Raw genomic sequence first — 13,111 nt, 5'->3', positions numbered from 1 at the left:
AAGGTGCATTTCTCTCTAAAGGCGCATCCGCTTTACAGCGAAGATTGAGATATATTTGCAGCCGACACTGATTTAGAAAACACTAGTTTATTAATAAACAATTAAAATGCCTTGTTATTTTTTCAGACAATTATAAGACAATTCTTTTCACATTTATTATCATTAGCCTATAAATCACCTCTCTGTTTCAGAGACATGGCTCTTCTCATTCAGCACTGCGGGAAAAATATCATTTCCGGGTTCTAATTTGACCTTAGAAAACCAGTAAAGTCGACATTTCCATATTAATTTGTGAATATTTTAAATGTGTAATAAAGGGGCAAAAAGTCATAATCAAAAATCTGAAAATAGGTCAATATATATATATATTTTTGCGCAGCATTTGGTGTGTACAGTTCAAATTCAAATTTTGGTGTTCAACTTTGCATTTTAAAAATACAACAAACATTCATTTTTCGTTTTTCAATAACGGGTTAAAAAAAGAGGAAGGAATGGGCGCAAAAGTACACGGACTGGGGTCCGTTGCCATCTCCATGTGGTCCTGTTTGGTATTGCATTTTTCTACCCTGAACGAAAAATTAAGTTGAATTCTTGTTTTTCTTTTTTGAAAAATTTAAAAAGGTCAAAAAATTAAAAAGAGCGCATAAAATCAAAAACCATTGAACAAATATACAGCATTTGAAAATTATTAAATTTATTGTGAACTTGAAATAATGATCAAATGACAAAATAATCAACAATTAATATTATTGAAACATTAAGCATTAAATATGATTGTAAAATTATTCTAAACTGCAATAGAGAATTTAACAAACTGGGTTCAGTTATCCCACTCAATGTTTTTAACACGCAGTGTAAATGTCTATTCACTAATACATTTAGAGCCATGACTCACTTTATTTTATGTTATAGTGTTTGTTGTTGTTGTTGCTAACTTAACATTCTTCATTATTTTCTTGAATAACTGCCATGTTATTAATCTCAGGAATATATATATTCATCTCCAGGTCAAACTGAACAACTGATTGTTTCCACAAACCAGTGCTGATTTGTTAGCACTGATTGTTTAGCTGCAGTATGTCAGAGGAGCGAGGAAAGGACTCTCTCTCTAAGATGAGTCTCTCAGAGAAACTGAGGTAAGAATCTGTTTTCACTTAATCATTTTAAACTACTGAAGTTTTAGATTCTTCCTGTGAAGATCACAAATAGCATAAAATATTTTGTGGCCAGTAGATGATAAACATCTAAAATCTGAAAGGGAAAATCAATATTTACAGTCTAAATCAAATGTACAAATGCTCTCCTTCAGCAGTAGTGTTATTTTGCAGTACTAAAGTATTGTTATAGGAACATTGATTTTTAAAATTCATTTTAAATACTAAAAGTACAGTAATGATTGTGCAAATGCCTCATCGGTATTCCGTCTGTGAAAAAAATGAGCGATGGGTGATGCGTACGTTTCTGTGAAGGACTAGAGAGAGTTTGTGCCATTATCAAACACAGATGAACATCTGTAGTAAAGTTTCTCTTCTCTCTTTGAGTCATTAGTGAAAGATCAGGCTCACATGTGTCCAGCCCTGTGTCTGTGAAGAGTGACTGTTCAAATGATGGTGGCCAACCGAACACACAAAGCCATGTCCACATGGCTTTGTGTGTACGTGTGAACGAGGAAAGGCCATAAGAAGTTTTAAGACAAGTTTTGAGATCATGTTTAATAGAGCACAAGTAATAAAGACAAACATTTGTTTGCATCTACATCCGTCTGCATGAACTCTGTTTGTACGCGTTCTAAGCTTGCTTACTCTCCTATTATCAATGGCAACTGCATTGGAAAGTCAATATACCATCTATCCAGTCATGAGAGGGACAAATACACAACTATACTGTATTTAATTACCAATTGTAACATTAAACATCCTCTTAAAATGAGACTGAAGTATATCTCCTGTAGTGAAGTGTTTTTTTCTCTCTGTTCTTTGTTTCATTCGTGAAAGATCAAGTTCACATGTGTCCAGCTCTGTGTCTATGAAGAGTGACTGGTCAAAAGAAGGTGGCCAACCAAACTTCAGTGAGGAAACACCATCACCAACCAAAAGGTATTTCATGTGTTTCTTATTTTTGGGCACAGACTGTGTTAGAAAGTGTATCAATGAATAATTAGCATAAAGCTGTATAGTTCAAATATTTTCTAGAGTATACTTTGCTAAAATCATTTACTAGAGATTTTGGTCATACATTTCCTGGAAATGCAGTATTTAGATTTGTATTTATTTATTTGCTAACAGGCTTAAAAATGAAACATTAGATTCAGATTTCCAGACTCACAGGAAACAAGAATTTCACAGACAATCTCCGGTGGATCTTCCAGGTAAAAAAAAATTCATTCATTTTTATAAATATTTCATAATTATAATAATAAAAAAAAATATTTATTATGTTTTCCTGAAAAAGTACTCAATAGAAATGTCCTTTCTAATTATTTTTGACCATTTACTTTTCATTTTAAGAACCCATAAAATAAGAACGAAATGTGAAAACAGTTTATTTTTATTTATTAATAATTACAGCTAATTAAAATGTTTGTGTTTTTACTTTTATTTTTATAAATATAGATGTACGGTTTTTTTATTTTTTTATTTTGCTTTGTAGGATCTTGAGAGCAAAATAATCACCTTACTGAAAAATGAGCTGGAAAAGTTTAAGAAAATATTACAAAAAGAGAACACACAATCCTTAGTGAAGGACTTTAATGAGAACAGGTGCAGTATTAAAGAAGCAGCTCTTGATTTCACACTACACTACCTGAGAGAGATGAAGCAAGATGAAGCTGCTGATACTCTAAAAGGTAAGAGACTCATGACCATCTGTCAGATTATCACTTATAAATGTAGGAGAGAAAATTAAGATTAAAACTGTCTGTTTGTTGTTCCTGTGTTTAGATGAGCTGATCTTTAATCATCCACTGAAATGTAGCCTAAAGAAGAAGTATCAGTGTGTGTTTGAAGGAATTGCAAAGCCTGGTGACTCCACACTTCTGAATAACATCTACACAGATCTCTATATCACTCAGGGTTGTAGTGAACAGGTCAATACTGAACATGAGGTCAGACAGATTGAAGTTGCTTCCAGGCATCATGAATCACAAGAGATACCAGTTGATTGCAAAAATTTGTTTGAAGCTCCTGAACAACACAAGGAGATCAGAACTGTACTGACAAAAGGAGTTGCTGGTATTGGAAAATCTGTTTCTGTGCAAAAGTTTGTTCTGGATTGGGCTGAAGGAAAAGAAAACCGAGATATCAGCTTCATATTTCCTCTTCCATTCAGAGAGATGAACTTAAAGAAGAAAGAAAAACAAAGTTTAATGGGTCTTATAACTCGATGCTTCCCAGAGACAAAAGGACTGAGCCTTATAAGAAGGAATAATTTCAAAGTCCTGTTCATCCTTGATGGTTTGGATGAATGTCGTCTTCCTCTAAACTTTGATGGTAATGAGACGCTGAGTGATGTATCGTCACCAGCCTCTCTGGATGTTCTTCTGACAAACCTCATCAAGGGAAATCTGTTTCCTTCTGCTCTCATCTGGATCACCACCAGACCAGCAGCTGCCAGTAAGATTCCTCCTGACTGTATCGACCGACTGACAGAGATAAGAGGATTCAATGACGCACAAAAGGAAGATTACTTTAGAAAAAGATTTGAAGATGAGAAAATGGCCAATGAAATCATTGACCATGTTAAACAATCAAAGAGTCTCTTTATCATGTGCCACATCCCAGTCTTCTGCTGCATTTCAGCCACTGTTCTCCAGAAAATTTTAGAGGAGGAAAAAAATAATGTGAAAAACAATCAGTCTGATGACGCCTCTAAAACACTGCAGGAATCAAATATTGAAGACACTCCCAAGACTCTGACGCAAATGTACACACACTTTCTCCGCTTTCAGATCCAGCAGAGCAGACGAAAGTATGATGGAGAATACACACCAGATGTTTCTTGGGATAAAGACGTTATCCTTTCACTGGGGAAACTGGCATTTCATGAGCTGGAAAGAAACAACCTGATCTTCTATGACACAGACCTGGAAGCCTGTGGTATTGACGTCTATAAAGCATCAGTGTACTCAGGCATGTGTACCCAGATCTTTAAGGAGGAAAGAGGGATCACTCTTGGTACCATGTACTGCTTTGTTCACTTGAGCATTCAAGAGTTTATTGCAGCCCTTTATGCACATCTGTTTCAAGACATCAATAAGAAGAGTGTGTTTAATCAAGAGTCTTCAGAAGAGGAAAACAAAAATAAAGCCATGATTGATTTGCTCAAGACTGCAGTGGACAAGGCGCTCGAGAGTGACACTGGACACCTGGACCTTTTCCTTCGCTTCCTCCTCGGTCTGTCACTCCAGTCCAATCGGCGACTCTTACGAGGACTGTTGACACAGCAAGAAGACAATGACCAGAGCAAAAAGGAGATAGTGCAGTACATCAAGTAGAAATTTGAAGATAATCTGTCTCCAGAGAGATCCATCAATCTGTTCTACTGTCTGAATGAACTGAGTGATCAAAGTCTGGTGAAAGAGATACAGACCCACCTTAGCAAAGGAAGTCTCTCATCTGGTGATCTTTCACCTGCCCAGTGGTCTGCTTTAGCCTTTGTGTTGTTGACATCAGAGGAACGTGCATCCTCGTGTAATGCAGCAGAATTCCTCCAGAAAGAGGAACTGCAGCCCCGATTTTCTGTCAAAACCTGTGATGATGAAAAATGGCGTCAGGTGCTTGCGGAGCACTGGCTGCAATTTTAGTTTTTATGTTGTCTCTTAATGTTGTAGGTTTTAGATTTGAACAGATCTACAAGCATAATGGAAATAACGCATATATACGGGAGCCCGTTTATAAAGTCTGTGGATTCTCTGTGAACGCAGATAACAAACTTTTTGGATATGGCAGTTCTGCTTTGATCACCACGCAGACCCATTTTGCTGTCAGGAACAGAGCTCGTGGAAGGCAGCAGGCTGACGCTTTTGGCACAATATTATCTATCTGTCTGCTGCTCGCCGGAGATATTCACCAGTGTCCGGGGCCAAACGGCTTGCAAATGAAACACCGGCCAAAGACAAGTTGCAACAGTGACTGTCCTAACTGCGGTAAGGCTGTGAGGATTAACGCTAAAGCGGTCGCTTGTGACTTTTGCGATGCTTTTGTTCACATAAAGTGTGGAAATATTGCACCTAAAATCTATGATCTGGCCGTAAGGAGTAATTCTGACATTCCGTTAGCATGTAACAGGTGTTGCATGAATGAAATGTGTCACGTGAACGTCATTGATTGCTTGGAGGAGTTGGATATGCAGTGTTCTGATGATATTTTGGTTGATGCAAGGAATGACTGTGAGGCTGTCTTTAATCGGAAAGGGCTTCACTTTATTCATGTTAATGCAAGGAGCTTGCTGTCTAAACTTGAGGAGATCAGTCAACTTGCAAGAACCTCTAAGGCTGCTGTGATTGCCGTGTCAGAAACCTGGCTTGATGGATCAATACAGGATGTTGAAGTCGAGCTTGCGGATTACTCCATTTACAGGCACGATCGGAACAGAAACGGAGGAGGAGTGTGCCTATTTATAAGGAATGATTTGTCATATAACCCGCGGGCTGATCTACAGGTGGAAGGTTTGGAGACTGCATGGATTGAGCTATTGCTTCCTAAAACTAAACCCATTATCATTTGTGTTTGTTATAGACCCCCTAAGCAAACAGATTTTTATGAACTTCTTGAAATGGTCTGCTATAAGAGTAATGTATGTATGGAGAACGAATGTATTCTTATGGGGGATTTTAACACAAATGTATTGCAGCCTAGTAAGAGCAGCCTGAAAGAATCTCTTTTAACTTTTTGCAAGGTGTCGGGCCTAAAACAGTTAATCGCTGAACCTACTAGAGTGTCTGCTAACAGTCAGTCCCTATTAGACTTAATATTAGTTTCAGAACATAAAAATATTTCTCAATCAGGCATCCTTGATATTGCTTTGAGTGATCATAGTGTCACCTATTGCACTCGTAAAATATCTAAATCACTATTGAAGACTGGCAGCCATAGTTCAATTAGATATAGATGTACAAAACATTATACAGCTGAGGAATTTAAAGAAATGCTTTCTAGAAGGAATTGGTCAGATGTTTTCGGAAGCAATGATGTTGATGGGGCCTGGTCTTTGTTTAAACAGCACTTTTTAGAAACTCTTGATAATGTTGCACCAATGAAGGAAACCAGAATTAAACAGAGAAGTGCAATTTGGATGACTTCTGACATTCTGGATCTTATTAGACAACGGGATAAATGGTTCAGAAAGTTTAAGAGGTCAACTTTGTCTTGTGACTATGATAAATATATATATTTTCGTAATCAGGCTAGTTACAAGGTACAGAAAACAAAGTCTGAATTTTATGCTGATGCTATTATGTCAAATTTACATCAGCCTAAAAAGCTGTGGAAAGTTTTTACTGATATGGCTGTTAAAGGAAAATCAAAATCTAAGTCTGGCAATATTGGGTTAGTTATTGAGGATAAAATGATTTCTGACAAACAGCAGGTTGCTTGCGTTTTTAATACTTTTTTTACAACTGTTGCTGCCAGTCTGGTCGATAAGCTGCCGAAGGTGTCAGGTAGATATGGCCCATCATTTGTAAACTCCTTTTATAAAACCAAACATGTCACTTCTGATGTTTTTGAAATTGATCCTGTCTCAGAGGAAAGGGTGAGATTGTGTCTATCCACTTTGTCAATTAACAAAGCTACTGGACAGGACCTTATTCCGTCCAGATTTTTGCGCGATAGTGCCAATGTAATTTCTAGGGTGCTCACCCATATAATAAATTTGTCTTTAAGTCAGGGTATTTTTCCATGTGATATGAAAAGGGCCCGGGTAGTCCCCCTTTTTAAGAAAAATAGTAGATTAGATGTTGGTAATTATAGGCCTGTATCAATTCTGACAGCAATATCAAAGGTGTTTGAGCGTCTTGTGTATGAGCAGGTGGAAGAGTACCTTGTTAAACATAATCTGCTATATGAACTGCAGTCTGGATTTAGAGCAGCATATTCGACTGAAACCTGTCTTATTCATTTATGTGATTATATTCGACAAAACTTTGATGAAGGAAAGTATGTGGGTATGATTCTTCTTGATTTACAAAAAGCCTTTGATACTGTAAATCATGCAATTTTATTATCAAAGCTGCAAAGTATAGGCTTCAGAAATTCTGCGGTGAAATGGTTCACCTCTTACCTCACTGGAAGAACTCAATTTTGTGATGTTGCGGGGGCCATATCAGATTCTCGAGATATTACTTGTGGGGTGCCTCAAGGTTCAATCCTTGGCCCCCTTTTATTTTTAGTTTATATTAATGATATGCCAGCTGATGTGAAATGTAAGCTGCTTTTATATGCTGATGATTCTGCATTGTTGGTCTCTGGGGATGACATCAGCGAGATTGAGAAGACTCTGGGTAACGAATTAAATAGTGTCAGAAAGTGGCTTATAGACAACAGGCTTTCAATACATCTGGGAAAAACTGAGTCCATTTTATTTGGAACAAAAAAAAAGTTGTCTAAAATAAAATTGCTTAAGATCAAATGTAATGGCACTGAAATAGTGTCTCAGAAAAGTGTTACATACTTGGGGTTAACATTAGACCAGTCATTAACCTGTTCATCTATTGCTGACAAAATACTATCCAAGTGTGCAGGTAAATTGAAATTTTTGTATCGCAGAACAAGGCTTTTAGATTTTTCTATCAAGAAATTACTGGTTGTATCGTTGATTCAATGTCATTTCGATTATGCATGCTCAGCTTGGTACTGTGGATTATCAGTTAAACTTAAAAACAGACTGCAAGTGATGCAAAATAATGTTATCCGCTACCTGTTAAATGCACCCCCTAGGACTCATATTGGCAGAGATGCTTTTAAAAGAGTAGGTCTGTTGCCAGTACAGGTTAGAGTGGAGCAGTTAAAGCTGAATCATATGTATAATGTTATAAATGGTTCTGCTCCCAAATATTTACTGTCCAATATAAAAATGGTTCATACACAGCATTACCATAATACTAGGGCCAGTATCCGTTCTTGTAAAGTGCCCAGAGTCAACAATGCAGCTGGAAGTTCTTTTTTTTATACAGGTATCATGTTGTGGAATAATTTGCCAATTTCCCTCAAAATGGTAAATACCAGAGGGACTTTTAGATACCAGGTTAAGGCCCTTTTATGGAATAGAGTAGCTGATCTTTTTAACTAGCACTGAGTGATTTATGATTGCCTGTTTTTAGGATGTTGTTGAAATCCGGATGATTTGTGTAAATGTTTTTGTCTTTGACTTATAATAGGTCTTTGTTTGTGTGAATTGTTTTACCACCAAGGACCATGTTGGAAATAAGTGTTTACACTTTTACATGTTATCCTTTGGATTATGTATGTCTTTCAATCCATAAATAAATCAAATCAAAAAAAAGAGGAGGAGCTGGAAGAGTTTGAGCTTCAGAAATTCAAGAAATCAGACGAGTGTCTCATTAGACTGTCAGCAGTCATCAAAACCTCCAAAAGAGCTCTGTAAGTCAGATAAATCTCATTTATCTACATTGCTCTAAAGTGATTCTTAATCATATAACACATATTTTCAGCAAAACATGAACTTCAGTTAGCAAAGGACGAAGCATTCTATTTATGTTTGTTTTATCTAGCAAATGTCATAAATACTAAGATAAAGAAAATACTAGTTAAACCGTAATGTCAGTGTAGCTCATACTGTATATTTACTGTTAATGCAAAAATAATGGAACATTTTTAATATTTCTATACAGAGAATGTATTGTATATGTTCCATCCAATTCTGCGATGTGATTTATTTTTTCTTGTAGGTTAAATAATTGTGACTTAACAGACAAAAGCTGTTCAGCTCTGGCTACAGTTCTTGGATCAGATAACAATCTGAAAGAGCTGAACATGAACAATAATAATTTACAGGATTTAGGAGTGAAGATGCTCTGCACTGGACTGAAGAATATAAAGTGTAAATTGGAGATACTGAGGTAAGTGGTGTGTCAACAGACAAAAAAAATAACTCAACCAAAATGAAAGGTGTGATTTGCTTTAGATATTCTTTACAAAATATATGAATAAGAATGTGTTGTTTGGATGGAATGCCCGAAAACATTGTAAAGTTTCAGAAGTGACAACTGCATTTAAATGTGGGAGTGAGTCCTGTAAATTATCGTTCCATCTGTGTAAATTATCGTAAATAATTGTTCTGTAAATAATCTTTCCATGTGTACATGGAACATGACTCACTCACGAAACTGCAATGATTGGCACTGTGGGAACCATAATGTTCTGACATCTTGCGTGTTTATTATCCTCTATTCTGACCAAAAAAATATATATATTAAATTGACAAAAGACTCGTTATGTTAAGCAATATTAACTAAAGCACAGTCGACGGAGGCTTCGTGTTTTTATGCTGTAAAAACTGTTTCAAAGAGTGTGCTTTTGATGTGTTGCCATGTCCACTTATTATAAGAAGTATTTGGGGTTATCGTTTAAGCTTAGCTAATAAAGCAATCGACTTTATTATATAATTAAAGTGCGGGTCATGATATTTTGGTCTTATTTTCAGCATAAAGCATTTGGATTTATTTCTGTTTATTGTGGGCTTGTTCTTCTTTGCTGTTTTTCTAGCAAGATCTGGCAACACAAATGAGTCAGGGCTCAAACCGCTTTCCCTTTGATTTTTTTGCTCCGCACATAAGAAGAGAGAATTTTAGCTGTTCAGTTCTGTTCTGTTCTGTACACACTGCATATAATTTTTTTAAATGCGGTTGTCACTACATGCATTTTTCGGGAGTTAATTCGGTTGTAGAATGAGATTGTTACTCCTGTGAATTACTGAACTCTGTGTGTACAGAACAGGATTAAGCACTAAAAGGTGAACTGACAACTGAATTTAGCTGCAGTGTGTACGTGGCCTAAGACATTTCTGTAAAAATGTGTTATGTAAAGTATGTTTTCTGTTAATATAAAGGAATGTTTCATATTTATTTTTCACAGGTGTTTTACCCTTATTCTGAATTACACATTGCATTGTATTGTGTTTTAGGGTTGAAGGAATTGTCAGACAATTTAACAGAAAAGGTACTGACAGTTTCCTGCTAGGACATTATCCATTTTTATGGGTTTATTTTCATACAGTGTACATTAAATAGACAAATTATGAATTATCCCATTTTACCATCTATTTTTTCACAAATATGGGCAATATGCAAAATGCTGATCTTCTCTATCATAGTGTTGAAAAGCACTATTTCCAAATTTTAGCTAACAGCAACTAATTAATAATGATTAAAAAGCCATAAAACCAGACCAACTAAAGGATTCCTTGTTTAATTTGAAATCTGGGCGATGAACCTAAGTTAAGGGAAACACTACTAAACATATCATTATAGAAAATGGAAATTACTCTACAGAACATAGGACCAAAGCCAAAAAATTCTAAAGACTTAAACAGAAAAGAGTGTTTGAGGGTATCAGACGCCTTCTAGGAATACAAAAAATCTAGGAATAAAAGTTTGTCTGAGAAATGTAATAATTATAATCAAACATATCAAGACAGACTAATCTACTAAGACTGTAAATACGTCTCCTTTTGATAAAAGTTCACTGATAATTTCACCAATGCCTTTAAGTTTATTTGCAAAAATAACAGAGCAGTTTGGAAATTGTTACATTAAAGAGTTATTGGTCTCCAGTTGTAAAAAAATAATTTATCCTTGTTCGACTTTGGAACTAGAATAATTAAAAGATGCTTCATTGATGGAGATAATTCAGCTTTATCTATACACTCTTTTAGTGATTCAAAAACTAAGATTCTAATTTCGGGCCAAACATATTTATATTGTTCTACTGTGATGCCATCAATACTGGGGACTTTCCAGTAGACAGTCATGAAATAGCAATGTCTAATTCTGAAATCTCAATGTCAGCTTCCATCATATTTTTAAAAACAGCGTCTATAATAGAAACTTTATATTTTAAGAAGGAAAAGAAAAGATCACAATCTCTCTGTAAATGTATTTATTTAAATCATTATGGAAGGAAGATGTGATCATATATCAGTGTTTTCTCTTCACTTATATAGTTATTAAAGGAGAACTCCGGGCAATTAATCTTGATCGTTATACCTTTGTGAGTACTGTCTAGAAAAAAAAAAAAAAAACGGATTGGTGCTTGCTTGCAACACGGAGCTGCTACAGCTAATGCCCAGAGCTCCCACTCAGCTAAAACGGCAGTTATGGGGGCATATACATAGTGTCTTTGTGCCTCTTAACAGACACAAAATGCAATTAAAATGTCTGTCCAACATGAACAGGGCCCTTATTTAGCCATTGTTTAAATTCACCTAAATAGTGTTTTAGATGGCTAGCTGTAGTCTCGCGTTGAAGTCCTGTGGGAACTCAGTTTACATTACCTCCACAGTGGTTGCACCCGTCTTCGTCCACGGAATGGCATTTTTCTTCAACCGGCCCTGCTGTGTTGTGTCTGTGTAGTCATCCTTGTCAAAGTTTTCGCTGCAAATGCAGTAATCTTTAGCGCGTAGTACTTGTATGGGAGTTTGCACATCAAGTTGAAGTACAACTAGCCACAACTGCAGAATCTCGAGGTCATGGAAAGGAAGACGATGACAATTTAAGTTCTTGTATTTTCGCATTCTGTTGCCACAATTCGGAACGGCACAAACGCAAACCATTTCTTCTTCACTTGTGAGCAACTCCGATCATCACTCTTCACACAATACGCTCCTCCCACCTGCACACTGCTATTTACCTTTTTCCGGCTACAACTGAGTTCCCACAGGACTTCAGCGGGAGACTACAGCTAGCCGTCTAAAACACTATTTAGGTGAATTTTGAACAATGGCTAATTTGCTAAATGCATCTTGCTGTCATGTAAGGGCCCTGTTCATGTTGGACAGACATTTTAATTGCATTTTGTGTCTGTTAAGAGGCACAAAGACACTCTTTATGTATATGCCCCCATAACTGCCGTTTTAGCTGAGTGGGAGCTCTGGGCATTAGCTGTAGCAGCTCCGTGTTGCAAGCACCAATACGCTTCGTTTTTTTTTTTCTATAGACAGTACTCACAAAGGTATAACGATCAAGATTAACTTAAAAATTGCCTGGAGTTCTTCTTTAATGCTAAGTTTATTAACAGTTTTTTTAAAGGTGAAGTGTGTGATTTCTAGTGGCATAGTAGTGAGGTTACAAATTGCAACCAACAAAAGTTATGGTGGCCGAGAGGAAAAGATGCTATCATCTGAGACAGCAGAGAGTAGCCAGTTAAGCAATGAGGTTTCTTTACAAAGATAAATTAAGAAATTATATTTACTTTATTATTCAGTAAAACGATGTGAATATTATTGTTACTTGTCCATCATTGTGTCAGTGTTTTATTCACTGACTTTAGCTAGCTTCTTTGCACGAAGAACAATATAGTAACGAAACGCGTTCTGTAGTAGTTTGTCCGTTTAGGGCCACTGTAGAAACATGTTGGCACAAAATGGCTATTTCAGTGTAAGGGGACCCGTAGTGTATGTACATAAAAATGGCTCATTCTAAGGTAATAAGAACATAACGGTTCATTATGTAAGGTTTTTATACACCACTGAAAACATAGTTATGTATATGATATTGCATTTAAATATTACACAATGCACCTTTAACACTTGTTTGTGTTTTTCTAAGTTAAGGAAATAAAAATACTTGTTCTCCCTCCTCAATCCACCTGGGTCTAGATCAGTGGTTCTCAAACCTGTCCTGGCGTACCCCCAACACTGCACGTTTTCTTTGTCGCCCTAATCAAACACACCTGATTCAACTCATCAGCTCATTGTAACATGGGTTAATGAGCTAATCAGGTGTGTTTGATTAGGGAGACATAGAAAACGTGCAGTGTTGGGGGTACGCCAGGACCACTGATCTATATAGAATTATTTATATAGATCAGTGGCCAGGACAGGTTTGAGAACCACTGGTCTAGATGCTAATTTAGCCTTTTAAGTATAAAAAGTAACT

General features: G+C 36.3%; 1 protein-coding gene across 1 annotated transcript in view; it reads left to right on the top strand.

The window, feature by feature from the left end:
- Positions 1–2,103: 2,103 nt before the first annotated feature.
- The window catches only part of LOC311085177 (NACHT, LRR and PYD domains-containing protein 3-like), a gene marked incomplete at its 5' end in the record, with an annotated part of 131,402 nt that continues 120,394 nt past the window's right edge, over positions 2,104–13,111 (top strand). The window contains 7 exon segments of the mRNA XM_084117611.1: positions 2,104–2,133; positions 2,306–2,368; positions 2,650–2,845; positions 2,940–4,489; positions 4,493–4,674; positions 8,505–8,597; positions 8,906–9,076. Coding sequence (XP_083973737.1) covers positions 2,104–2,133; positions 2,306–2,368; positions 2,650–2,845; positions 2,940–4,489; positions 4,493–4,674; positions 8,505–8,597; positions 8,906–9,076 — 2,285 coding nt within the window.

The sequence above is a fragment of the Abramis brama genome, assembly GCF_963993115.1.
Source record: "Abramis brama genome assembly, chromosome: 6".
NCBI lineage: Eukaryota > Metazoa > Chordata > Actinopteri > Cypriniformes > Leuciscidae > Abramis > Abramis brama.
Note: the sequence above shows the minus strand (reverse complement) of the source record. Positions and strands in the feature narration are given on the sequence as shown.